We start from the raw sequence: 26,883 nt of genomic DNA on the forward strand, positions 1-26,883 counted from the left end.
CTTCTGCTTCAATGCAGCTTTTTGCACGGTCCAAAAGCATGTCGAACGAGTGTTTTAGCTCGTTGGCCGGTATGGCCGCCAATATGCCGGTGCAAGCCTTTTGAATGGCCTCTACGTCTGCATAACGCTTTCCTTTCATGGGCAAATGCATTTTTCCGAAAAGGAAGAAGTCGCAGGGTGCCATATCAGGTGAATGCGGGGGTGGTTAATGGTTAAAATGTGATTTTTGGTCAAATAATCGTCCTTCGAATGTTGGATTCTGAGCAATTTTTTGTCGTCAGTCAATTTGTGCGGAACAAACCGTGCACACACCTTTCGTAAGCCCAAATGGTCGGTCAAAATGCGATAAATCGATGTTTTGGAGATGTTTAATTCCATTTCCATAAATTTCAATGATAATTTCGAAAATTGAAATTGGATTATTGATGAATTCCCGCACAGTTTCGATGGAATTTGTTGGTGATCACGGATTTTGATTGGCCCACATGTTGATCGTCATGTATGTACTTATGTCCTCACGACCACTTTGAAAACGTTGAAACCACTAGTGCACCCTGCTACGGGATAGGTAATCGTCGCCATAAACTTGTTTCATCAATTGAAACGTTTCGGTAAAAAGTTTACCAATTTTAAAACAAAATTTAATGTTGGTTCTTTGTTCGAAGCTCATTTTTGCACCGATAACCCAAACATACTGACACTTTAAACGCAATAACTTCACTTCCAATCGATGAAATATCATGAAATTCTCACTGGACAATCGATAAAGATAGCAGATTTTAACGCACAAGTCGATTTATAGATGGCGCCATCAGGAGGCGCTAGATTCAAAACCTGTCAAAGCCTGTTTACTTTGGAAGGCACCTTGTATTTCACACATTGACTGATTTTTTCGGCCAAAAATCACCTATGTGTACTGGCGTTCAAGTATTTGTTACTGGTTGTACAGTTTTGGTTGAATTTGAAGAATTTTCGATCATAAGGTGGCATACTCTAAAGGTATTATTCGTGCAAAGTTGTATCTCGCTATATTAATTGTTTCTTGACTTGACAACTCGTCTCTTCATTCTTCATTTATATACATATATATAGTATATAACCTTGTATCTATAGCTATAACCGCATAAGCGCTGTCTACGCCATTAAAGAAGAAGATATCCATCTCGATTAGTTGTAGGTGATACGTACAACCGTTAGGTAATCAAAACTACATATTATATTCTGTAGCAACATGTTGCAAGAATATAAAAATCATCTCTCTTGGACCAATATTTAATCATTAAAAGCAAGACATAACCCGGGAAATGATAAAAGGATAGGCAAAATATATTTTACTAAGTTGGTAGGACTGTCCTTTACTACTATGTCAAATATGAACGCGATCTGTCAACTAGTTTGTTTTCAGCTGCTATAAAGAAAAAATGATACGAAACTACGAAACTCTTAGTTTCGAGAGAGAGCTGTTAAAACTCACATTTTTATAACATTTGCCAACGAAGCCACTGCTGAAAAATATTAGATTGGGCATTTTTTGGGTATTTTACAATTTCGACCTGGCGTATGCAGATAGCGCGTTACCGATATCATTTTTGGGTGCTTGGTTCCTCAGTAGGCCTATATCACGAGATCGTTGAAGAAAATATTAAAAAAGTGAAGGATATGGTGTTTGAAAGTAGTCAGGAAAGTGTTTGAGAGATGGCAAGAGAACTCGACATCTCTCGCGAGTCTCGTCCAGAAAAAGCTGATTTTTTTTTAAAGAGTGCCTGCGAATTCCGATCTCACATTCATGGAAAGCCTTAAAACTGCCGATGAGAAGTTTGACATGCAAATAAGTCAACATTCGGGAAAGTGCTAATGAAAAGTGTTTCGAGTTCTGGAAAAATCATTGTCATAATTGTTTTTCATCTGGTGGGGATTACTATGAAGGTGACACAATAAAATTGATGAATCATTAAATATTTTGAGTTTTATTTGCAATTTCCGGATTTCGGGTTTTATTTTAACTTACATGTTGTAGTATGATAAAAAATTGTTGCTATAACTTATTGGAAAAGCAATTTTTACATTTTTAGTGGTCAATTTGATTTAGAGCCTTACAAAGTTGGTGAACACCGTGCCAGAATGTGCTCGACTACCTCAACGCTTGAATGGGTGGTCTTCACACTGAAATAAAGCGGAAAAATGAGAATAAATGTAATTTTAAGTAAGTCAAAATATTAAAAAAATACTTATTAATTCCAAAACACATGCAATCATAAAAAACGTTTAAACATCTACTACTACCGTTATAAAAAATGATGGCGTAGTTACTCGTGATGGTTCTTGTGATTAACAGCATCATATCATCAACACGAAGAAACTGGTGAAAAATGAAGCGAACAGTAAATTTAAAACGCCGTTATAAAGAAGACAAGAAGGAGGAAGCGACCAATAAACTTGAGTTTCCTTGTACCAGAACACAGCATTGGTTTTCAAGCAAGGGTACATAGCTGTCATCAACGAAGCAGCAGACAGTCTGCCCTGAAGTGAGCAAAAAAATCGTTACGGCTATAAAAAGTCCATTGAACTACTTGCTCTTTCAATGTTCTTCTTGCCAAAAAGGTGTGAAACTGGACACTTTTTAATAATCGTACTTGGGAAAAGACTAAAATCTACCAAAATTGTATAGAGGAAGCCGAACTGGAAACATTAAGACACTTTTCGTTCTCTCCATTGTCAAGCTCTCGGAATACTGTAGTTGAAATACATATCTCGGTAGTCATACTTTCGGCAAATTAGTTGAATGCATACATTTTGAAACCGACATCCTCAGCTGTTCAAATTGAGTATCTCATGGTCATACTCGTGAGGACGAACTTATCCTAACCTTGAAAGCAGACGACTATTACATAGTCTCACAGTTAATAAGATTTAAAATCGAATGATATTCGTTTGATAAAGTCAAGTGGTGATGTAGAGTCCTCATAAGTAGATTTATGGAACCAGACAAGGTGTGGATCGATTTCGGTATCTTCGTCAGTACTTCGTTTTTAGGAAAAGATCTGAAGGAATTCAATATTGCGTTGTATGAATAGTACATGTAGTTGAACTTTGAACTAGCTTGAAATAGATTTTCAAACTTTCTGCCAGATGATAATGTATTGTTTTGAATAAAATTTTATAGAAATTTTAGACAAAAAGACGGTATGAAACTGGCTAAGTTCTGTATCTGAAACAAACTGACGCCACCTTAGACTATAGATACTTACTAGTTATTTGTGATGCCGTTTATGATCATCCCACCAAGCTTGCTAACACAGTTTTTGTTAATGGTATACGCATTTACCAAATACGCGAGCGCTATTGGATAAAACATCATTTTACAGGGCAAACGTTTGACCCACTCATAGGTGTCGCCAAAACGTTCTTCAGTCAAATAAGTTGTAACATACTGCCAGATAATTTGTAAGCTCAAGACTATCGCATAGCAGAGCAGTGTTAATTTCGGGAAAAATATGAAACTGGAACCACTTAGAAAAGCCGCCACGCTGTGTTTCAGCGGTGAGTCGCCACCGAAATTGCGATTAAAGTAACAATGCAGAAGCTGAAAATATCAGAAATGCAAATTAAATGGAAATTTTGAACAGAAAAAAGTGTCAGCAGTGCCTACCCTGTAAATAGCGACGTATGAGGTGAGTATTGCAAAGGAGCGTAGTTTGAAAGCCTTCAATTTGACGCAGAGTTTCGCCATGAACCCGTTCACATTTGATGGCACAGTGCTCATCAACATTTTGATGCCGTCCAATCCCAGTCCGGTGAGCATAAAATTTCGAATCCCTTGTAGGGCATATTGCTGGCATGATTGGTCTTTGTGGTTGCATGAACTTTCGCACGCTGCATTGTCATCATTCTCTCCCGTTTGTTTCACAGTTGCGGCATTGTAGGGTGTAGGTTCCACCAACCAAAAGCCTTTGTACGTTTTTTTCCGTTTGGCGTTCAATATCAAGGCACTACAACACATAAATATGAATGCGCGTATCAATGTGGAATGGGCGATTAGTTTCGTAAGTGCAGTATTCTCTAACATAATCAAGGATTCGAGTGTCTGGCGAGATGGTGAGATCCAGCGAATTAAACGAGAGGTATGAAATTTCAAAATCATAGCAAAAAATAAGAATAAAATTGCATTAGAATTTAAGAAATGTTAGTAATTTTTTGTTAAACTCATTTATGTTCAGAACGATCATTTCTATGCGAACATAGTGTATGCACAAGTAGAATGTAAGGATGTAGTTTTATACTATGCAAGATGTTGCAATACATTATAATACTTTGTTCAGCTTGAACACCTAAAAGTAATCCCTAATGCAAAACAATGCATCATCAAAACGATCGAAATTAAGTTTTTTTATTTACTATTGGCTATGTTGGCCGTGGCTACGTCTCAGACGGTCCATCTATTAAGTCCAATTTTCGATGACTCGTTCGAGCATTTCTCCAAGGTTCGAATCGAAGTGCGGTTGTCCGCATTTTTCAAGAAATATGGTCCACCGGTCCACAAACCACACCAAACCTTTGTTTGGCAGTTCTTGAATCTCTTCAGGTTGATCCAGAATTGCGCCTCATCGCTGAACATAATTAAGGCTCGAAGCGATGTCGCTTGGGAAGGTCGAGCGGCTTCAGTTCTTTCACAAGATGTATTTTGTATGCTTTCAATTCAAGATCTCAACGTAAACTGTGCAAAGTCCTTCCATACGTCAATTCGAGTTGCTGCGAATGGCGCCGAATCGACTCTCCAAGGTCTTCGTGTACACTTTCGGCTACGGATGCTAAAATTTCTTCACTGTGTGCTGAAAGGGGTCTATTCGATGGAATATTATCCAATAATGAATGCTGAGTCTCAAGAGGGTGATGGTGTTGATGACCATAAGTTGAGCGAAGCGTGTTTCTGGATAAGGATTTGTAAAGGTTGTTCAAGCATAAGTCTTTCCATGTTGAAATGCCAAACAATATTGAACAAAAATATCTTGACAGCTTGACACGACTCACGCGTGATCTGTCAAAAAAAAAGGTATTGAAAAAAGTACCTCTACTTGGATCACCCTTTATATGTATATAATTTCGAATGAGTGTCTGTTCGTTCGTTCGAATATGATTCATCACATTTTGATTTCTGCAAAACTAACGTAGAGTGGAGGTCAAAAAATAGATGCTATATAACATAGTTGATTTTGTTTTAAAATATGTGAAAGTTTTGTTTTTTTATCAGTCAATGTATGACATATAGTATTTCTGATACTAAAATCGTTTCAATACTTCATTGGAAAAATCCTCCTCGTGATGGCCATCAGAGCGTTCTTTGATTCAGCTTTTATATCCTCAATTGAGTGAATTGCCAGAAGTTACACGAAGGTAAATCAGGCAAATGCGGTGGTTTCGGCACGATATTAGTTGAAAATCTGGCGAAAAAATTAGGAATAACCAGTGTAGTATAAGATAGTGCATTATCGCACTTCAGATATAGTAAAATTCGAAGAATTCACTTTTAGAGCCTCACACAACGCGGCGTATCTCAAATACTAATGAATATTTTGACGTGAAATTTAGCACTAACAGTGCTACCAACTTACAGAAAAAAAATTTATAGATTTGAAAAATGTAATTTAAAAATTCACCTTTCATGATCACAGTAGTATACATTTTCAAACTTCCCTTTGACTTTATACCGTATATTCATATACAAGGTGTGTTCCAAAGTAGACAGGACTTAAAAAAAAATGGAGCAAATGGTTTTTCGGCAAAATCAATTTATTTTATTCAAAATAGTCTCCTTCTTCTTCATGGGCAAATGCATTTTTTCGAAAACGAAGAAGCTGCAAGGTGCCATATCAGGTGAATACGGGGAGTGGTTAATGGTTAAAATGTGATTTTTGGTCAAATAATCGGTCACAAGCGTCGATCGATGAGAACAATTTTTGGTCGTCAGTCAATTTGTGCGGAACAAACCGATGCGATAAATCGATATTTTAGAGATGTTCAATTCCATTTCCATGAATTTCAATTATAATTTCGGCTGATTTTTGATGAATTCACACACCGTTTCGGTGGAATTTGCTGGTGATCACGGATTTTGATTGGCCCACATGTTGATCGTCATGTATTTATGTATGTACTTATGTCCTCACGACCACTTTGAAAACGTTGAAACCACTCGTGCACTCTGCTACGGGATAGGCAATCGTCGCCATAAACTTGTTTCATCAATTGAAACGTTTCGGTAAAAGTTTTACTAGTTTTAAAAGAAAATTTAATATTGGCTCTTTGTCCGAAGCTCATTTTTGCACCGAAAACACAAACATACTGACACTTAAAACGCAATAACTTCATTTCCAATCGATGAAATGTCATGAAGTTCTCACTGGACAATCGATAAAGATAGCAGATTCTAACGCACCAGTCGACATGTAGATGGCAGGGGTGCACTACATTCTAAAAGTCCTGTTTACTTTGGAACGAACATTGTATGTATGTTAGGTCAATAGATAAGTTGTCTTAAATAATTCACAGAGCGTCAAATGTGTAAAATCGCTTAAATACTTTATCGACCCCATATACTTAAAGTCAAACAATCGGTAGATTTTATATCCTATAGGATGTCAATCTGAGTTAGAAATTTTTTTTTTAGATCACCAAAAGGATTGGTCTAGAGTAGTACCGTAGAACCGCCTGCCTTAGAAATTGATAATCTTAAGCTCAAATTTAATGTTTCTCACGGTTTGCCTAGATATGGAGTAACTTGATTATAATCCCTTGTTCTAATAATGTGAGCGTATGTTATCTTGGAAAGCTAATGTCCTTGTGCGTTTTCTTCAGCATATGTCATTCATTTTAAGTGTAAAAACAAACTACAGCGTTTGTCCGGAAAGTAATAGGGCTGAGACTTAAAAAATAGGCTCTTTCTGCGCCGAGGCAGCGCTGCCAGCGCGATATCCAAGCATTAAAGGCATCACGAAAGGCATTCTCCGGAATAGCTTTGAGAGCGGAGATTCATGCTGCTTTATTTTGAGACTCTTGAGGACTTCCATGTAAAACTTGGTGTTGACGGTTTGTCCAGGAGGAACAAATTCATGGTGGACACCGCCTTTGATGTCAAGAAAGAAGAGTGAGCATCGTTTTCACTTTGGATGTGCCCATTCTTCCGGTCTTCATCAGCGACCTCTACCCGGCCCTCCATAAAGGTGCCACCGAAACACGCCACTTCTTGTTAAAGTAACATCTGGGTAAGCCTACTTGATCATAGCAAACTTCTCTGTCGCAGATTTACCGAGCTCGGCTTGCACCACTCACCAGGCACGGCGCGCGAAAATGTTTGTTCTGACTCTAGAGGTAATCGCAGACAACAGACCAGCCGCTCGTTTGTTAACTAGAAACGCCCTCTACCAAATTCAATCGGTGCGCTCCGTAGTACAGTCGTGGCGGAAAAAAATCAGTCCTATTACTTTCTGGACAAAACCCTATATAGTATTAGTGGATCCGGCCACGCAGCGCTGTTGTATACATTTTGTACTATATATTATTCAAATAATAAACTAAAATACAGTGAAATTTTCATTTACGAATAAAGGCTAACACGTTTTTGTCGGTATAAGAATCCAGGGGATTGTACTTGGTGTAATATACTATATATACAGTGAAATCTCCCATAAACAGACACTGACGAACCAGCCATTCTGTTCAGTTATTAGATTTTTCCGCTTAATAGAGCGTATATATAATGTATATTTAATACAGCTTTCGCTGTATCTATTATTTATGAATTGTTTTGACTATCCTACCTTCTAAGTTGCTTCAGACTGGACACATTGTGCAAAATTTTGCTAAAATCGGTTCAGTAGTTTAGGAGTACATCGTGGAATCTTTATATATAAAGATGTGGTATAACCATATATTTATCTCGATTAGTGTTATATGATAAATGCAACCGTTATATAAATAAAACTATTGTACTAGGTACAGGGTACTATTTTAATTATTTTAAGTGAAATTTGCACTTTGTCCTTTGATGTCATTTACTAAATATACAATATGTAAGCTTCACAGTCCATGCCAACTAATTTTATTCTGTATATTATTATTTGCTACAAGCTCCAATATAACTTCAAATTTAGTTTTATATACTACTATTATTGTAAAGGCAAAAGAACGTTCGAAGCAAACAAACGCATTGTCTATACATATACCTATAAACTGTTGTATGTATGTTTCACATATATTTTCTATATACATAAATAGGTATACCATATCTTAGCCTTTGGATACATGCAAGGTGCTTTTTTCACATTAGAAATTGACTAAATATTTAATTAATGCCGATTTAAAGAATGCAGTGTTTAAATAAATACTTATACTTACACATTGTACTATGGTGGTCGAGAATAGGCTATGAACTCGTGGACTTGGAACCATGAATGTGCAAAAGCTGCCGATGAAAGTCGGCAACAATAGAAAGGTTAAAGAGGTGAATTTACCCAATAAATGTCTGTAAGGGAATTTAAATAATTTAATAACGTTTTTCTAGATTTTCATTTCGGTTTTCTGAAACGAACCGCAAAAAACAAATAATGATTTGGATCGACCAGCCGACGGCCGTGGCGGCCAACACTGCCTCCACATAATACATGAGGGTCGACTGCAGCACCTTCCTGTTGAGTGACCGTATGCGCATGAGTAAGGGTATCTAAATAAAAAATTTTCAACTTTATTGAAATGACGGACCAACATATACACTTTCAAAACTTGCACTTACACCAATAATAGGCGCGAAATATTTCATATTCGAGAACATAAATTTATATGTGTTGAGCAATGCATTCCGTTTACAAGAGTGATCGTGAAAAACGCCGCTACATTTAACATCGTTATCAATCAAATATTTAATGAATTTACTCAAAGCCACCATTTTGCAATTTTGAAATTTGTTGACTTCACTAAATTGTATTGTTTTTGGTTTTTTTTTTAACTTTCTTCAAACTATCGGTAAAATCGAACTTGCGCGCACCAGCGTTTACTTAAAACTAATTCGATGTTAAAGTTCTGACCGTCAATTTAATGAATTTCTTTATGTTTTGCCTTTCCTTGTTTTCAAACCTTGCACACTCACGTTTACTTTGTTGTTGTATGGTATATTTGTAATCGTTGATTGAACTTGTAGTTGCCGCGGTACGTCATTATAATTTCACGAGGAAATAAAAAGTTTAAATATAATTCTAATTCCAATTCGAATCTAAATATGCACTATTTATAAGCTGCTTAAGCGACAAGTAAACACGGCGTATAAGAAGTAAAGGAAACAACAAAATAAACTCCGCTTATATCATACTTACATAATCCGTAAATACAGTAAAAAAATCTATATATACAAGTATACATATGTTTATAATTGTCCGTTTTAGAAAATGTACGAATAAATAATTCAAATTAAAAGTGAAAGTATATGAGAAATTTAGTATGAGAATATCTCTAGATGATTGTTAAATTAATCGACTTCCTCGACAGTTGGTCCGCCAGCACGTCCACCTTGTGCTCCCTTAGCCGCACCTGCATCACCACTACCAGCGCCGCCATGCATCTTCGCCATTACAGGGCCACAAACTCGTTGACACTCCTTCAGGTGATCGTCGAACTCGTCCTTTTCAGCGAGCGTATTGGCATCCAGCCAGGACATCTCCGAGGTGCATTTATCGCGTACCGTGGACTTATCAGCGTCTGTCAGACGTCCAGCGGGAGCATCCTCTATGGCCTGCAAAGAAAATAAACCGATTTTAGATCGAGTGCTTTATTGGCTCGGAGTTACAAGGAAAGGTTAATTTTCTCTGAGGTGGCTTCCATCAATCTTAGCTTAAGGCTACCAAAACAACGTAGTGTCTTTCAAGCAGAAATGGCTGCAATTAAGGTCGTGTTAAATGTACGGTGACTTGCATTCTAGCGCAATAGACATCGGGTGTTTTCTAGCAATCGCTGGTCGACGAGCTGCTCCCATGTTAGGGATCACAGGAAGTCTTCTGAATTACTTGTACTTGGTAAAGTTCAGCTCGATGCAATAGTAGGTGATCTTACAGGATATTGTCCAATAGGTATTCACATAGAGGCTCAAAATCTTGATCAAGTTGTCAAAGTTGTAAGGCTGAGAATGTAACATCTTGGCAGTTCTACCTTCGGTGAACTAGTAGACATAGCCAGAAGTCACATTAGCCGTCTCAACAATTTTTTGATATGTTCAAACGCTTTGTGGATTTGTATGGATGATATGATCTATTATGTAGGGGTTGGTTTTAGGCAACACAACGGACCACCGTTCTAAACAGTCCAAGTAAGATCCAAGTAAGTTAGGATCGAATTCTTTACCTAACCTAACCTAACCTTATTGGTAAATAATAGTTATACTTGTGGCAATAAAACAAGAAGATATTGAAGATATTAAAACCAAAAAAAACGTTAATCTTGCTGGCATCGAAGGATCTGATTTTGATCGTTCTGTTTTTATCACAGCTATATGTTATATTGGTTCGATATTACCGATTCCCGAATGTTAGATCGATATTTCAAAAACTGAGAGGCTTCTTTCTGTGAAACAACGTATATACCCTGTTCAGTATATAAGGATAATCACTAGGTATTCCACTCCTTTAGGGCTTTTTCTAAAATATAGTTTCATGATGCAGATATTTCCATAAAAATAGGAGATTACGGATGAAAATTAACCCATTGATGACTTTTTACTTTTCAATATACATAGATTTCAGAACGAGCTATCTCATTCAAATTAAGTAATATCTACTTTTTAATAAAGCTTTCAGGTTAACATTTCACCTACCTGTTTGCAGCTGAAGATGTAGCTCTCCAAAGCATTCCTAGACTGAATGCGCTGCTTCTGTTTCTCATCCTCATCCTTATAACGCTCAGCATCCGACAACATACGATCGATTTCTGCCTTCGACAGACGTCCTTTATCATTAGTAATGGTAATCTTCTCCGATTTACCGGTGCTGTTGTCCTTAGCGGATACATGCAGTATACCATCGGCATTAAGGTCAAAGGTGACCTCAATTTTGGGCACACCACGCGGTGCTGGCGGTATGCCAGTCAAATTGAATGTACCTAAAAGATTGTTGTCCTTAGTCATGGCGCGCTCACCTTCGTACACCTGAATTGTGACCGCATTCTGGTTATCGCTGTATGTAGTAAAGGTTTGTTGTTGTTTGCATGGAATGCGAGCATTGCGTTCAATTAGTTTGGTCATCACACCACCGGCAGTCTCAATACCCAATGAAAGCGGCGTTACGTCAACCAGTAACACATCCTGAATTTGTGAACTACCCACACCAGTCAGAATGGCAGCCTGTACTGCGGCGCCGTATGCCACAGCCTCGTCGGGATTGATGGACAAGTTCAGCTGTTTGCCGCCAAAGAAGTCTTGCAGCATCTTTTGTATTTTCGGAATGCGTGTGGAACCGCCCACCAACACTACATCGTGAATGGCGGCCTTGTCCATTTTAGCGTCGTTCAGCGCACGCTCAACTGGCTGCAGTGTCGAACGGAACAAGTCCATGTTCAGCTCTTCGAAACGTGCGCGACTGATTTTCGAATAGAAGTCGATACCTTCATGCAAAGCATCGATTTCAATGGAAGCCTCTGTGCTGCTGGATAGCGTACGCTTGGCGCGCTCACAGGCGGTACGCAGACGTCGCAAAGCGCGCACATTAGAGGACAAATCACGTTTGTGCTTGCGTTTGAATTCCTCAACGAAGTGATTGACAAGCCGATTATCGAAATCTTCACCACCTAAATGTGTATCACCGGCTGTCGATTTGACCTCAAAGAGGGAGCCCTCATCGATGGACAATATGGAGACATCGAAAGTACCACCGCCCAAATCAAAGATGAGCACATTCTTTTCACCCTTTAAATTCTTATCCAAACCGTAAGCTAAAGCAGCGGCTGTGGGCTCGTTAATGATGCGCAACACGTTGAGACCAGCAATCGAGCCGGCATCTTTGGTGGCCTGACGTTGACTATCATTAAAGTAGGCGGGCACTGTAATAACGGCATCGGTAACCTTGCCACCCAGATAGACCTCGGCGATTTCACGCATCTTAGTCAAAACCATCGAGCTTACTTCTTCGGGCGCGAAACGTTTTACTTCGCCTTTGAACTCGATTTCGATTTTAGGTTTGCCACAGTCGTTGACCACTTTAAAAGGCCAATGCTTCATATCCTCCTGTATTTTTGTATCATCGAAACGACGACCTATCAGACGTTTGGCATCAAATACTGTATTTTTGGCGTTCATGGCGACCTAAATCGGAAAATAAGTGTAATAAATAATGATTAGTTGTTTATAGTAACATACTTTTAAAATAGACTAAACAATATATAAAGCTGGTTTAAACAAGAACTTGTGCTTCGAAAAAAAAATTAAACGAATAATTGTTATATCAAGGATACTCATTTAATGTGACAGTGGCAAAATGGTAATTAAGGCTGCTATGCCTGAATTGGGTATCGCTGCAAAACTAATAAACTGACGTTGGCAATACCAAAAGCTCCGGATCGGAGAGGTCCTTTTCCGAGCCGTTCGATACCAAGCGAGGTTTCAAATAAGGCGACTGTCTTCCACGCAACTTCTTTAATCTACTCTTGGAGAAAATAATTCGAGCTGAAGATCAGAATAGAGAAGGTACAAAATTCTACAACAACATTGGTTATAACAAAGGCGCCGTTAGTTCTGCTTTCTCCAGGTTGGCCAAATAAGCGAAGCAAATGGGTCTGATAGTGAATGAGGGCAAGACGAAATATCTCCTGTCATCAAACAAACAGCCGTCGCACTCGCGACTTGGCTCCCACGTCACTCTTGACAGTCATAATTTTGAAGTTGTAGATAATTTCGTCTATTTAGGAACCAGTATAAACACCACCAACAATGTCAGCCTGGAAATCCAACGCAGGATAACTCTTGCCAACAGGTGCTACTTCGGACTGAGTAGGCAATTGAGAAGTAAAGTCCTCTCTCGACGAACAAAAACCAAACTCTATAAGTCACTCATTATTCCCGTCCTGCTATATGGTGCAGAGGCTTGGACGATGACAACAACTGATGAGTCGACGTTGCGAGTTTTCAAGAGAAAGGTTCTGCGAAAGATTTATGGTCCTTTACGAGTTGGCCACGGCGAATATCGCATTCGATGGAACGATGAGCTGTATGAGATATACGACGACATTGACATAGTTCAGCGATTTAAAAGACAGCGACTACGCAGGCTAGGCCATGTTGTCCGAATGGACGGAAACATTCCAGCTCTGAGTGTATTCGACGCAGTACCCGCCGCGGGAAGCAAAGGAAATGGAAGACCGCCACTCCGTTGGAAAAGACCTGGTTACACTTGGAATCTCCAATTGGCGCCAAACAGCGAAAAGAAAGAACGACTGGCGCGCTAATACAAACTCGACTATAACCGTGTAAGCGGTGTCTACGCCAATAAAGAAGAAGAAGACTAATAAAAAGAACGAATAAAATTGGTTTATAATTATTGGTGTTAACAAAAAATGGCATAATAAGTGTTATCCGACCTCTGGTCAGATGACCATTTGAAAGCTGGTCGTTAAATACTGTATAGATCATATGATCACCAAAGAAGAATAACCCACTGGACGCCCTGGAAAGGAAATTACAAAAAGATTTTGGATAACCTTAAAATGAGATTGATGTAGAGTGGCCTCTCGAAAGATTCATGAATATGGAATATTTGGGTACTGAGCGAGCTCACTTTCTTGCATTTCATCGAAAATTTTCATGAGAACAATTTAACCAAACTTTTATCGAAAAACTGAAAGGTGGGAAGTGTGTTTCTCCTTCAAATGCTCCGACGCTATCTGCCCATATGTTAAATAGCAAGCCCAGGTGCAATTAAAAATCAAGTTTAACATAGTTTTTGAACATATGTATGTATCTGTCTTAATAATTTTATCCAACTGTTTGAAATTTACGCTCTGCAATATAATAAAATATTTGCTAAATTAAGTTTTCAAAAAAATGTTTTCATTTCCTTTCCATTGCTAAAAATAGTCAACAATCACACACATTTTTAAAATATAAACATACAAACATTGATTCATTGCAATGAATGCTATTTTTGAAACAAAACATCTTGGATGGAAACACACGTCCTCTGCACTGTGCCACTCAACCAGAATGTTCCACGCGACGTGACTTATTAAAAGTTATGTATGTATAAACAAAAGTATTTGTACATATACATACATACATATATAAAACTTAATGATGCCAAAAGACGCGAACACCCACACGAACGCCCAAAATTCACACCATTCCCACAACATCGCTCTGCCTTGGTCAACATTGGCAATTGGGGTAAAAAAAGGAAAAATTATATACATATTTACATAACCACATATCACATACATACATATAAACATTGTGTATTACGTATTTTCTAAATGCATGACGAATGCTTTCATATTTGTGGCCGTTGAACAGGTGTCGACGACTCATGTCATGTATCGAAATGGTAGTAAATGTCGGAGAGTAGTGGACCAGTCAGATCCATATAAAGGCATTCCGAGCGACTGGGTGCTTGTCGCCGGCGATCATTACGGGTATTTGGCTATTGTAAAAATAATGAATGACGGCACCTAATCCGACATAAATGTATGTACGAGTCGGTATGTACAAACTTACTATACCTTTTCGCCTACGTACAGCCATATGTATGTATGTAGGTATGCGTGTCTGTTCGCACAAATGTGGTAAATATGCTGTCTGACATGGCGGTTCAACGAATTTGGCTTAGAGCGCGTCTGGGCGATGACAAGTGTGTGCGCCATAATTTGAAGAATTCCAATGAGAATACAAGCAATCGTCAGCGGGTGCACGTTGCAATTCCCAGCACTATGTTTTGCCCGTAAAGTGTAGGGTCAAGAAAAACGTCGTTGCACAAATTGCATTTTTGGTTGTGCTTTGATGAAATGTCAACTGAAAAATTTATAGTGACAGCTTGTCAATGCGCGATACTATTCTAACGCTTTGTTTGTGTATTTTTTTGTTTTTGATTTCTGTGTTTTCGTTTTTTGGCAGTTTGCATTCGTACTTATTTATGAAATCATAAATTACACATTTGGTGTGAAAACCAATAAAAATTTACAAATTAGCAATTAACATGCGATTTTGGCTGGCAAAGTGCAACAAAGACAACCGCCAAATGTATTCTTTGTCGATTTTGACGCTTTTATGTTTGCTTGTGGAGCTTGTTAAACAGTTGTAGATCACTAACATTCAGCATAAATACTGGATGCATACAGGCCAAGCGCGCTGTTGTGATTATTTGATAGTAAAAACTAAAGAAAATGAATTGCGAAAGATACTTTCCTTATAAGGATTTGTTCTAGTAGAACCCCTTAAAATTACATATAATCTGCCTGGCATTTTCTTCAGTCCGCTCCCTATGAAAGATGACCATATTTTCACAGGATCGGCAGATTAATTTCTACTTTTTTTTAGTCCAAAACACTGGATAACCGAGAATTAACGAAGCAATTTTAACTTTTAACTTTAACCGAAAGTATATTGGCTAAGTATAATAAGCACGCGTACGTAGAAAAAGATTCCTCTTATAAACGCCCTTTAGATCAGCTCCTCTCAAAACATCAAATTCAATGCTCAGCATATTTCGCTCTTCTTTATCTTTTCCTTTATCAGCGATGGAGTCATGTGTAGAAGTTCACGCAAATGAGGAAAGTTCTCTGAGCGCCATTCACTTGAGAAAGGTCAGAAACCATTACATATGACTCCAGCAGCTTACGACTTCCGGTCTTAGACCAAATATACTCTGGGTATCCAAAAAATGTCCGTTTGCAGGCGAGCTTAAATGAGAAAGCGAAACTTCTCTCCCGAGGATTGCGTGATGGGTTTAGGACCCGCCACGTAAAAACACCTCAAATAAAAGGAAGAAGACAGTCACCAAGCTTTCGCTCTACAACTGTAGACCATAAAAAAAGTGGTTTACCAAAAATAAAGAACATTAACTATTTCGCACCATGAATTTATTATATCACATATTGCAGACCGATACCTGGCAGGTCTGTAGAATTATGTAAGGGTATTAAATTGCCTTAAAGAGTTAATGGTGACAAGTCTATGTTAATTGACGGATTAACCGTAAAGTTAAAGTGCATTCCAAATAAAGAGAAGGGTAGTACAATATTTACGGAGGGCTGCTACCTGTTGCATAATTCTTTTCTTCAAGGCCAAGAAATTTTATGATGGTGGCACTGTCGAAGTCTTAAAATTTTAGTAGATTAAAGGCAAGTATAGAGAAAAAGGAAAATATCAATCGAATTTAAAGTAGCTGTAAAGTTACCTCGACAAATTTTTGTTTACTCAAGGTCGCAGGGGTCATAATTTTTCGTACATGGAATTTAATTAAAAAAAAAATAACGTTTTTGGCAAAATTTGATTTTAATGACTTCAAAACAGAAGTTGCATTAGATTTTGTGTGTGCAATATAAATTTCTGGTGCCAAAACGCTCAAAATGTTGGAAAAGGTCTTCGGTGATAATTGTTTGTCGCGAGTGAGTGTTTTTGATTGGTACAAATTATTCAAAGACTGTTGAAAACGCGTTGACATCAAACCACGTCCAGGACGGCCTTCAACAACAACTGATGATCCACATGTCAATAAAAATAAAAGAATTGGTGCTTGAGAATCGAGGTTTAACAATCAGAGATCTTACTGACATTATTGCAATATCTGAAGAATGAGTTATAAAACATTTTGAAAGATCATTTGGGCCTATGAAAAGGAAAAGCACGATTAGTTCCAAAATTTCTAAACTTTTTCGAAAAGCAGCGTCACGTAACGTCCGCGAAACAATACTTTCCGACTACCAGGATGTCACGAAACGTTTAATTACTGGCGTTGAATCTTGGATCTATGCTTACAACCCAGAAACAGACATTCAAACGGACAAATATTGTGCTAAAGATGAGCAGAAGCCGTAAAAATCTCGGCAAAGCAGGTCAAAAACAATTTTCTTCGATTATCGAGCTGTAGTGCACTCCGAACTCCTTCCGACCGACCAAACAATCAACTAGCAATAAGATGTGTCGTTTGGGGGAAGCTATTCGTAAAATGAGGGCCGACAACGCTTAGGTCTTGCACCGTGGCATAACGCATTTATTCTTCGTGAGTTTTTCGCCAAATTTTCAACCAATATCGTGCCGTCACCACCGTATTCGCACGATTTAGCTCCGTGTGAGTTCTGGCTATTCAGCAAACTCAAACGACCGCTCCGGGGAAACCGTTTTGATCCCATTGAAGACATTCAACGTAAAGTGCTACCAACGCGGGCTATTCCGAAAATTGGCTTTAGCAATTGTTTCGAGGATTCCGAAAAACGTTCGCACAAATGTATTTGAGCTAAGAGAGATAACTGAAGCGTAAATTAACAATTTTATAATTGTGAATAAAGTCTTACTATTTTTACTACTAATGTTCCATGATCTCAGAAAAACCTACATATAGTAAACTATATTCTACGAATTTATTGTCCGCCAGCTCTGAAGCTTATAAAAGCCTTTTTAAAGGCTAAGTTGAACTACAAAACTTATGCACTCAATTCTAATGGCTCCCTCTCATGACAAAGCACTTTGCACCCTCTCTACCCACACAAATTCTTCAATGACTTTCAATTGTCCTTACACAACTAAAACAAAAGTGTGCTTAATTTCTTTTTTGTTTAAACGAAATCCTCTGAAAATGTGTTGCTTAATAATATTTGTGGTCTTATCTGGGATATTCACGAATGAAATCATATTCTTGGTAAAGTTTTGATTTTGCACTCTATTTTCCACAATTTTCAATGCAGCCTTCATGGGTGTGTGTGTGTGTGTGTGTTGGTACCCACCTGATTTTTGGCCGCATCGCCGATCAAACGTTCCGTATCGTTGAACGCAACATAACTGGGTGTGGTGCGATTGCCCTGATCGTTGGCGATTATTTCGACTTTGTTGTTTTGCCAAACGCCCACGCAGGAGTAGGTGGTGCCCAAGTCAATACCGATCGCTGGTGCCTTAACCATATTCGCGCTTGACTTTTCAAATGCTCACTTGAATGCACTAAAAATAAATGCTATGCAATTGCTTTTCTATTTTATATTATTCGTATTGCAATCGGCACTTTCTCCGGCAATTATGAAATATGTATGTTTGTAGTTATATTGGTCACTTGGTTCTTTGACTTTTGAAATTGAACTGCATACAAATGCTCGCTTTCAAACGCGCCGGCAAACTGTTGGCTTTTCCTGCTGCCACACTCGAATTTATGCCTTCGCGCTTTCTTGCTATTTTTCTAATTTGCCGAATATTTGTGATTGTAGTGGTTTTGGCATACACGAAGTTGCTGTTTTGCGTTTATATCGTAGCGTAGACGAATCTCTGTGCGCATGCGCTTGAGCAGCTGCGAGCACACGAGTTGTGAAAAGTTTTGTTTACGTTTGGCAGTTGTTTTGAACGAAAGTGAACGTTTTGCTGCTTCGGCTTTACTCGTCACTGGCGGCAATCGTGGTGGCTAAAATGCTTTCGGCCAATTGATTGTGGAAAAGTTCTCAGCGTCTCTAGCGTTGTTGGAAATGTTAATTTTGTTTTGCTTGTGGCAAGGAAATTCTTCTAGAACAGTGCTTTTGAATTTTGTTTATTAAAATTTCGATATCAAAAGTAAATGAACGTATTGATGACTTTTCTGACATAAAAATAGAATTTTATTAGATTTTCGTTTTGTGATTTTTTTGGCTTTGAGTGGGCGGTGTGGGAGCATTTTGCGTCGGCAGACAGCAAACGGCTGTCGCTGCTTAAATTTGTAGACATTGTATGTACAACAACAACGCTTGTGGATAGATGTACATATTGTATGTATGTACATAAGTTTGTGTATATCTATGTATGCCGTTAAATTATGGCACTCAAACTTGTGGCTTATGAGCTTAAATTAATACATTTTCAAAATAAAATAAAATAAATACATATATTTTTAGAACATTTAACTTAGATTCACTAAAAATACAATAAATAAGTATTTAACGTTTGCCCTTTTTCTTCTTCTTTTGTCCATCGGGCCAAGCAAAGCCACGAGTTTTGAGTAAGTCCTAAAATAAAAGTAGAATTTAATACCACATTAATTAACGAACTCTGTTTTAATTAATATCGTGCTACTTTTTCTAATATATGTATGTATGTATGTAACTTTCTTTGTGTAGTAAGACATACATACTTATGTAGTACTTAGTTCAAACTTTGATAAATATGGCGATTTATTTCTTAACCACCCTCAATAAACTCCTTAAAGTAAAGTCAGCCCTTTTGTAGTAAAGTCAGCCGGATGTTCGAAAATCCTGGTAATACACGTAGTTATATGGAGGCTAGGTCAAGTTTTTGCCCAGTTTTAGCTATTTTAGGCACAAAGATACACCATTATTAGAAAACACGCTCTCTCAATGATTAAGATAACTCATATATTTGCCGATATTTGCGGTTGCCAAATATCTCACTTCCGCCTTTTTGTCTTTTGAATTTTGCGGCTATGTAGTACGAGTATAAAGCGCTATAGAACTCCTATCCATAACCTACAAAACAATCTCTATGCATGATTAGTTTGGATATTACGTTCAACAGTTATAGACGTGTAAACATGGAGTTCACTAACGCCGAAATTCGCGCCATTCTAAAGTTTTCCTTCGTTAAAGGTAAATCCGCAGAGATGAAATTAATGTTGTTTTGGGGGGTGGTACTGTATCACTTCGAACTGCGGAGGAATGGTTTTGCCGATTCAGAACTGATGAAAACGACACCATGGATAAGCCAGCCGGTGGAAGACCTCTGACGACGAATACCGATCAAATCATGAAAAACATCGAGTTAGACCGGCATGTGGCATCTCGGGATATAGCCCAGAAGGTGGAAATTAGTCACTAAACCATTTTAAACCATCTGCAGAAGGCTGGATACACAAAAAAGGTTAATGTTTGGGTGCCGCATAATTTGACGCAAAAAAACCTTCTGGACCGAATCAACGCCTGTGATATGTTACTGAAACCGAAAGAACTCGACCCATTTTTGCAGCGGATAGTGACTGACGATGGTAAAAAATCACATACGACAATATCAAGCAAAAACAGTCGTGGTCGAAGGCCGGTGAATCGTCCCAAACAGTGGCCAAGCCGGGATTGACGGCCAGGAAGGTTTTGCTGTGTGTTTGGTGGGATTGGAAGGGAATCATCCACTATGAGCTGCTCCCATATGGCCAGACGCTTAATTCTACCATCTACTGCGAACAACTGGACCGCTTGAAGTAGGCGATCGACCGGAAGCGTCTAGAATTGGCCAACAGAAAGGATGTAGTGTTCCACCAGGACAACGCCAGACCATACACTTCGTTGATGACTCGTCAGAAGCTACGGGTGCTCGAATGGGCGGTTTTTTCGCATCCACTATATAGTCCGGACATAGCGCCAAGTGATTGCCACCTGGTCGTGTCCATGGCGAACGCCCTTGTTGGTGTATAAATGAACTCAAAAGATGCTTGTGAAAAGTGGCTGCCCTAGCTCTTCGCAAATAAGGAGGGGGGCTTCTACGACGGAAGTATTCTGAAGTTGCCATCCAGATGGTAACAGTTTAACGAACGAAACCACGCATATTTGAACTAAATGCGATCACTGTAACACTTTTTATAAAACATTGAATATGCAGCAAAAAGGCGGAAGGGACATATTTGACAACCTAATATTAGATACATATGTATAAGGGCGCTCAGGGAAGTATTGACTCGATTCAACTCATGTTTGATAGACAGCGATATTTTTATCTGAAAATATTGTCTGTGATTTTCAATTGTTTATCCTATATGTACATTGGCCGATATTTTCGGTCAAAAGTCTGCTGTAGATACAGGGTTCCACATATTTGGTGCCTAAGGGCTAGAACAATTTTTGTTGGATTTGGACAATGTTTGGTCACAAGGAGGCATACTCTGAAGCCAAACTTCGTGCAAAGTTGTATTCCGTTATATTAAATACCTATTGATTTGTGCACTAGAAAGTGAAAGATTCAAGTGGAATTAAAATTGTGCTATATGTGAAGGAGGTGTGGTTGTAGTCCGATTTCGTCAATTTTCACACTGCGACTTAGGAATATGAGAATAATACCATGTACTAAATTTCGTCCAAATCGGTTGGTCGAGTCTTGAGATATGAGATTTCACCAAAAAGTGGGCGGTGCCACGCCCATCTTTAAATATTCGCCCCGGCTCCCATAAACCTCTCTCATACCATCCTGGAGGTAAAAGTTAATGTCTCTGGCGTATTTAGTTATTGATTTATTGCCGTTTCAGTAATTTTGAACAAAACTGTTATAATGCGAGAGAGGGGAGTTATCTTTCGATTTCATCCATTTTCACCCAGAAAGTGTTCTTGTAATATTCATGCTACCAAATTTGGTTGTTGTATCTTTAGCGGTGTAGGAGATATGTAGATTAAATTTATTAAAGGGCACGGCCACGCCCACTTTTTCAAAAATTTTTTGCCCACAGGTGCCCCTTCGCTATTGTGAGCCCCTGTGTTGCTCTCAATCTTAATTCAGTGCTTAGTTATGGCTCTTTATATGTTTTAGGTTAATGGCGTTTTGTGTACGGGCCTGTAGTCCGATCCTAAATCGTATTTTACTAAGAAACGCGCATTTATCGAGTTATTTTAATTTTTACTCAAGTTACAGCTTACACGGATGGGTGGACATATAGACAGTCAACCGGATTTCAACATTTCTCGTCAACCCTATATCTATCACGCTTAGTTTTACATGATACATACAACCGTTAGGTGAGCAAAACTATTATGCTCTGTAGCAACATGTTGCAAGAGTATAAAAATATGGTATCTGATTGTCTGCGAAGTAGGGGGGTAATTCTTATTGCACGTCCATGGCTTCGACTGTTAATTGATCTTGTTATCAGTCACGTTAGATGCAGAAGCTCCTTTTGATTAAAAAACACGAACACGTAAACCAATTTTTAGCAGTCTTTGATAAAGTGGGTTAAGCGTGTACAGTATCTAAGCGCTATTTAATTCATCACGTGATTTCCCTCCCAAAAACAAGAATCGAACATTTTTCTAAAATAACATATATATGTATACTATACCCATTTCCTTGCGATAACCGTCTACGATAATGTACTACACTAAAGTAATATTCTGTTTCAATTAATTAACGGATCGAACTCGATATTTATATTTACCTGCACATTGTGACACACATAGTAGGCATTCTCCATGGCTACATCGTTGAAGATGTCACAGCCCAGCGACTTGCTGCCGCTGCTCTTCTTCTTACCATCTTTTTTCTTCTCCCCCTCCTCGCCGTTACCATTATTACTGGATGAGGAATCTTTGCTATTACGTTTCTTCTTGCCTTTTCCACCCATTTGCAAAAATAAATTTATTAAAATTCGAAATCAGAAACACCAGAGTTAAAACATGATCTAAAAGAGTGCTTGTATTGACTTAATAAACAACTGTACATTTCCTTAGTAACATTGAGTGAAGGTAATGTTTATTGCTATTTGCTGCCGGTCGTTGCCCAACTATTGTAACTGTTCTGGAAAATAACTGTCGTATTGTTCTGGCCAAACAACCGATGTGATCCATTCAATGTACGACGAAACACGCGTGTAAACTCCCGGATATGCGCTGCGACAAAATTCGCCATACGAAGTCATGCCGATTAAATAGTAGCGAAAATGCTTCCTATTTTTACGCATTAGGTTCAATTGCAGTGGTCCGCCGGAATCACCCTGAAAATATATATAAAATGATAATTTATTTTCAATATGAATGCGTATTTATTATATATATTTTTTAACCATATAAGCTTAAGCTCTCTATGTACGTACAAAATATGGTATTATATATCAGAAATATACAAATTTTTTTGTTACATCTTACGGAGAGAAAATTGCTAATAGTTTGAGCCTCAAGTCAAATATTCCCTTGATCAATTCTGACTTCAATAACTCTTTCTAAAAACGAAATGAGGCTGTAACATTTGCTTCGGATTAGAAACATGTCGATGAGAGTAAGCATATACTATATGTAATATTGTGAAGTACATTGTTACAAAAAAGTACCCGGAACACTTTTCATAAGTTCTACTTGGGATAGCTTTTTTTATCCAATTTTGTTTTATCTCTTCGATCGACTGAAAACGAGTTCTACGAAGCGCCAATTTCAGTTTGAGAAACAAGAAAAAATCCCGCGGAGCCAAACCTGGTGAGTGTGGTGGTTGATTGATGGTATTCATTGAGTTTTTGGCTTTTAATTCGGTCACAATCTCACACTTTTTGAAAAAAAAAATCAGTTTTATCGGGACGAGTCAAGCAAGAACAGGTTTCATACCCTTCGAGAGATGTCGAGCGCTCTTGCCTGACATTTTCAAGCGCCATATCCTTCACTTTTTTTAATATTTTCATGAGTTGAAGAGATCGAATGTCGTCCAGAACAAGGCATGTCTTCAACGATCTCTCGACCATCTTTAATGGTTTTGATTGGACCTTATCAGTGTGGCTTTAGGTCTGGAAAATCAACAACTGACCAGATATTCACCATGCACCAAGTATTGGAAAAGACCCTTGAAAAGAGGATCGGCACACACATCTTTTCGTCGATTTCAAATCTGTTTTTGACATCGTGGAAAGGAGCTGTCTTTATGCCGCTATGTCTGAATTTGGTATCTCCGCAAAAGTAATATTGCTGTGTAAACTGACTTTGACACAGTTCTAGAGAGCAAGACGAAATATATCCTGTAATGAAACAAACAGTCGTCACACTCGTGAATTGGCTTCCACTTGTTGACAGTCATAACTTCGAAGTCGTATATAATTTCGTCTATCTTGAAACCAGTCCTCTCTCGACGAACAAAAACCAAACTCTACAAGTCACTCATCATTCCCGTCTTGCTGTATGGTGCAATTATTGTAACATATTCTTCAAATTTAAGATTATTTGGACTCAAACTACAAGAATCAAAAGAAAAAAGATTTATCTATATAAGCTACTCACCTGACATGTGTCACGATTTCGCTCGTAATCCTTAGCACAAATCTGCGAATCCACTACTCCCTCCGGCACCCCAGAGTCTGAAGGCAGAACTTGATTGCATTGCAGCAATGGCACAATGGACAACTCCAGCTCGGTTAAGATATTTGTGGGCGCCTGTGCGAAAGCGGTCGAGCCGTAACCCATTGCATGTAGTTTATTATAAGGAATGTCATCACTAACCCACAAGCGTATCGGACGTACATAATTCGTGTAGCTGTAACACAGGTATGTATTCATGTATTTGAAATAAAAAAACAGCAATTTCTTGCGATTGACGAACTTACACAACGGGCTGCGCCAATCGTATCAGTGCTATGTCGTGATAGTAGTACGAGGAATTGTACAAAGGATGTACCTGCACTTCGGCAATGGGACGCACTTGGAATACTTCATCGAAGTCAACGTTTTTCAGATTGATGTCGCCCACTTTGACGGTCTCGGGCTGTTGGCTTTGAGGTGAAAGAATTGTATATCGTAAATTATTTAATCAGTTTACGGTATTGTGTTTTTGTTTTAAAAGCACTTTATTTTTATTAAAATATAAATGCATGTATGTAAGTCTTACCCGCTGTGGTAGCAACAGTGTGCTACCGTTAAAACGAACACCTCATTAATTAAACTGCCACCGCATTTGTACTCGTAGCTGTCGGCAAAGGAGCGAAAACCTAAGGCAGCCTGCATTATACATAAAAAATATTTACATATATTATTATTTAATTGCGCTCGTTATCAACGCCAATTAATTAATTAGTATGTATATAATAATATATGCATGTATATATTGATATCGATCCATTACAATTTTCTTGAATGCACGGCATTGACCTCAATTTCGTGAATAATTTCAAAGCAACATTAAATGTGATTAGCGCGAGGCAAAAGTGAAACCAGTTTGATGCGGCTAGCTCGTGATGCTCGAATGCAATAATCTATATAGCCAATAAAATTAAAATTCTTCTCACCATATGCGGATATTGTCCTGGCGCCACAATGGATCTGCCATTGAAATCGTCGTTCACTTCATCATTTTCGAGCGCCTCATCATAAGCCGCACCATGTACTTTTCTATCCACATTATTATAGATGGCGGCAAAACGTTTGTAAAGTCCGGGTGGCGGTGGTTTCGGACCGAACTTATTATTACCACGCCCACGACAGTGACCATAAGCATGTCCACGTCCATGCCCATTACCAGGTCCATTAGGGTTTGCACAGTCCGCCGGCGTATTACTGTTGTCCGACTCAGTGGCTAAGACGAAACCCTGCAAACCTTTGTTACCACCCTTATTCTTATTACCACCATTACCACGCCCATTATTGCCATGTCCGTTGCCGTTGCCGTTGCCTTTGCCTTGTTCATTGCCGAATTGAGCGAATAGGTCTGGTTGTATGTCATAGTCTCCAGACGGTGATTGAATGCCCGCTTGCGGATTGCGACCTTGACCGTGCACTTTTCGGGTTTGTCGCAAACCGGACACGCCAGTGCTGTGTATACTCAACACACCGAAGTATGAGATGAGCAGTATTCTAATATTCATTGTGTTTCGTGTGTTTGGTAATTATTTTATTTATAAAATCAATGTTTATTTACAACCATCGCCGAGCTTATCAAACGCCAGACTGAATACTGCAGCGTTCTGAAATCTCAATTTTAGTCAACGCTCGAGCTCAAAAAGCAAATTAATTGCATTTTTTATACGAAAGAAAAAAAAAGACGCTATTGTTTAGAATCGTTTTTTTGTTGTTGTTGTTGGTTTTGTATAAAATGCTTAGGGTGTACGCTGAATGGATCCAAAAAAAAATTATTGGTGTTATGGTGGGTAATGTAAATATTTGACAGCAACTGTGCAGCTATACGAAAATCACCTGTCTTCATCTGATAAGGTTTTTAAGACAAGTGCATCTGAGCCCAGCACTTACCTTATTTATTCAAAAATCACCCCTTTAGTCTCTAAAATCACGTCTAATAAAAATAAAGGTTCCATGTTTTCACCTGTATGATTGAAAACTTCTTCTTCTCGTATTGCATAATGCATTACGTGCAAAGGTAGTTACCGAATACTATTGATCTAGTCTTGTAGGCAAAAGCTTTAAACTGTAGACAACCGTAATTTTAGTTAATTTCATTGATGTGCCCACCTTTAGCACTTCTCTATAGGAATTTTCACTTTCAATTCATTTTTGATATTGTACAAAAACTTCGCTTTTTTCGGATGGACTCCAGTATAAAGCTCCATATAAATATGTGACCAATTTTGCGGCAGTTTACACAATATCTACTTGAGTAATATTACTTCGAGCGTTTAGTTTCAAGCTAGCTTTTAGATGGCGCTGATCTTATTTACATATTTCCTCATAAGATCCCATTTCCTTACTCATTAGTGCACATTTGAATATAGCGGAAGTTGCTCCAACTGCTTCCTTCTCTACCTGTGAAAGAAATCATAGATTCTGTGTCCTTTTATAAAGAATGTAATTATACTCAAGAGGTATGCTAAGCGAGTTTGACTGGGAAGAGAGGATCATATACCCTCTTATTTCTACTTTTATAGAGCACCAAATTGCAGTCAATATGGTATGCACAGCGATTCTGAGTTTGACTTGGAAGAGAGGATCATATACCCTCGTATTTCTACTTTTATAGAGCTCCTAATTGGACTCAAGATATGGTATGCGAAGCGATTCTAAGTT

At 38.4% G+C, this 26,883-nt stretch overlaps 4 protein-coding genes across 4 annotated transcripts; all 4 read right to left on the bottom strand.

Annotated features, from left to right (window-relative positions):
* Positions 1–1,965: 1,965 nt before the first annotated feature.
* LOC105231831 (uncharacterized) lies at positions 1,966–9,269 on the bottom strand. Its single transcript, XM_011213309.4, has 6 exons — positions 8,786–9,269; positions 8,586–8,716; positions 8,392–8,518; positions 3,650–4,084; positions 3,249–3,583; positions 1,966–2,163 (listed from the first exon to the last, which is right to left on the bottom strand). Exons 1-6 carry the CDS (start codon positions 8,936–8,938, stop codon positions 2,094–2,096), a joined length of 1,251 nt encoding a protein of 416 aa, XP_011211611.2. The 5' UTR covers positions 8,939–9,269; the 3' UTR covers positions 1,966–2,093.
* A 132-nt stretch (positions 9,270–9,401) lies between these two features.
* Positions 9,402–18,793, bottom strand: LOC105231830 (heat shock 70 kDa protein cognate 2). The gene is made up of 3 exons (XM_011213308.3): positions 17,959–18,793; positions 10,853–12,334; positions 9,402–9,778 (listed from the first exon to the last, which is right to left on the bottom strand). Exons 1-3 carry the CDS (start codon positions 18,130–18,132, stop codon positions 9,515–9,517), a joined length of 1,920 nt encoding a protein of 639 aa, XP_011211610.2. The 5' UTR covers positions 18,133–18,793; the 3' UTR covers positions 9,402–9,514.
* A 217-nt stretch (positions 18,794–19,010) lies between these two features.
* LOC105231829 (small lysine-rich protein 1) lies at positions 19,011–22,524 on the bottom strand. The gene is made up of 2 exons (XM_011213307.3): positions 22,335–22,524; positions 19,011–19,194 (listed from the first exon to the last, which is right to left on the bottom strand). The coding sequence occupies exons 1-2, from the start codon at positions 22,518–22,520 to the stop codon at positions 19,126–19,128; spliced, it is 255 nt and encodes an 84-aa protein (XP_011211609.1). The 5' UTR covers positions 22,521–22,524; the 3' UTR covers positions 19,011–19,125.
* A 41-nt stretch (positions 22,525–22,565) lies between these two features.
* Positions 22,566–25,899, bottom strand: LOC105231828 (serine protease snake). The gene is made up of 5 exons (XM_011213306.4): positions 25,155–25,899; positions 24,758–24,867; positions 24,477–24,641; positions 24,154–24,406; positions 22,566–22,889 (listed from the first exon to the last, which is right to left on the bottom strand). Exons 1-5 carry the CDS (start codon positions 25,728–25,730, stop codon positions 22,680–22,682), a joined length of 1,314 nt encoding a protein of 437 aa, XP_011211608.2. The 5' UTR covers positions 25,731–25,899; the 3' UTR covers positions 22,566–22,679.
* Between the last annotated feature and the right edge of the window lie 984 nt (positions 25,900–26,883).

The sequence above is a fragment of the Bactrocera dorsalis genome, chromosome 2 (assembly GCF_023373825.1).
Source record: "Bactrocera dorsalis isolate Fly_Bdor chromosome 2, ASM2337382v1, whole genome shotgun sequence".
Classification (NCBI taxonomy): domain Eukaryota; kingdom Metazoa; phylum Arthropoda; class Insecta; order Diptera; family Tephritidae; genus Bactrocera; species Bactrocera dorsalis.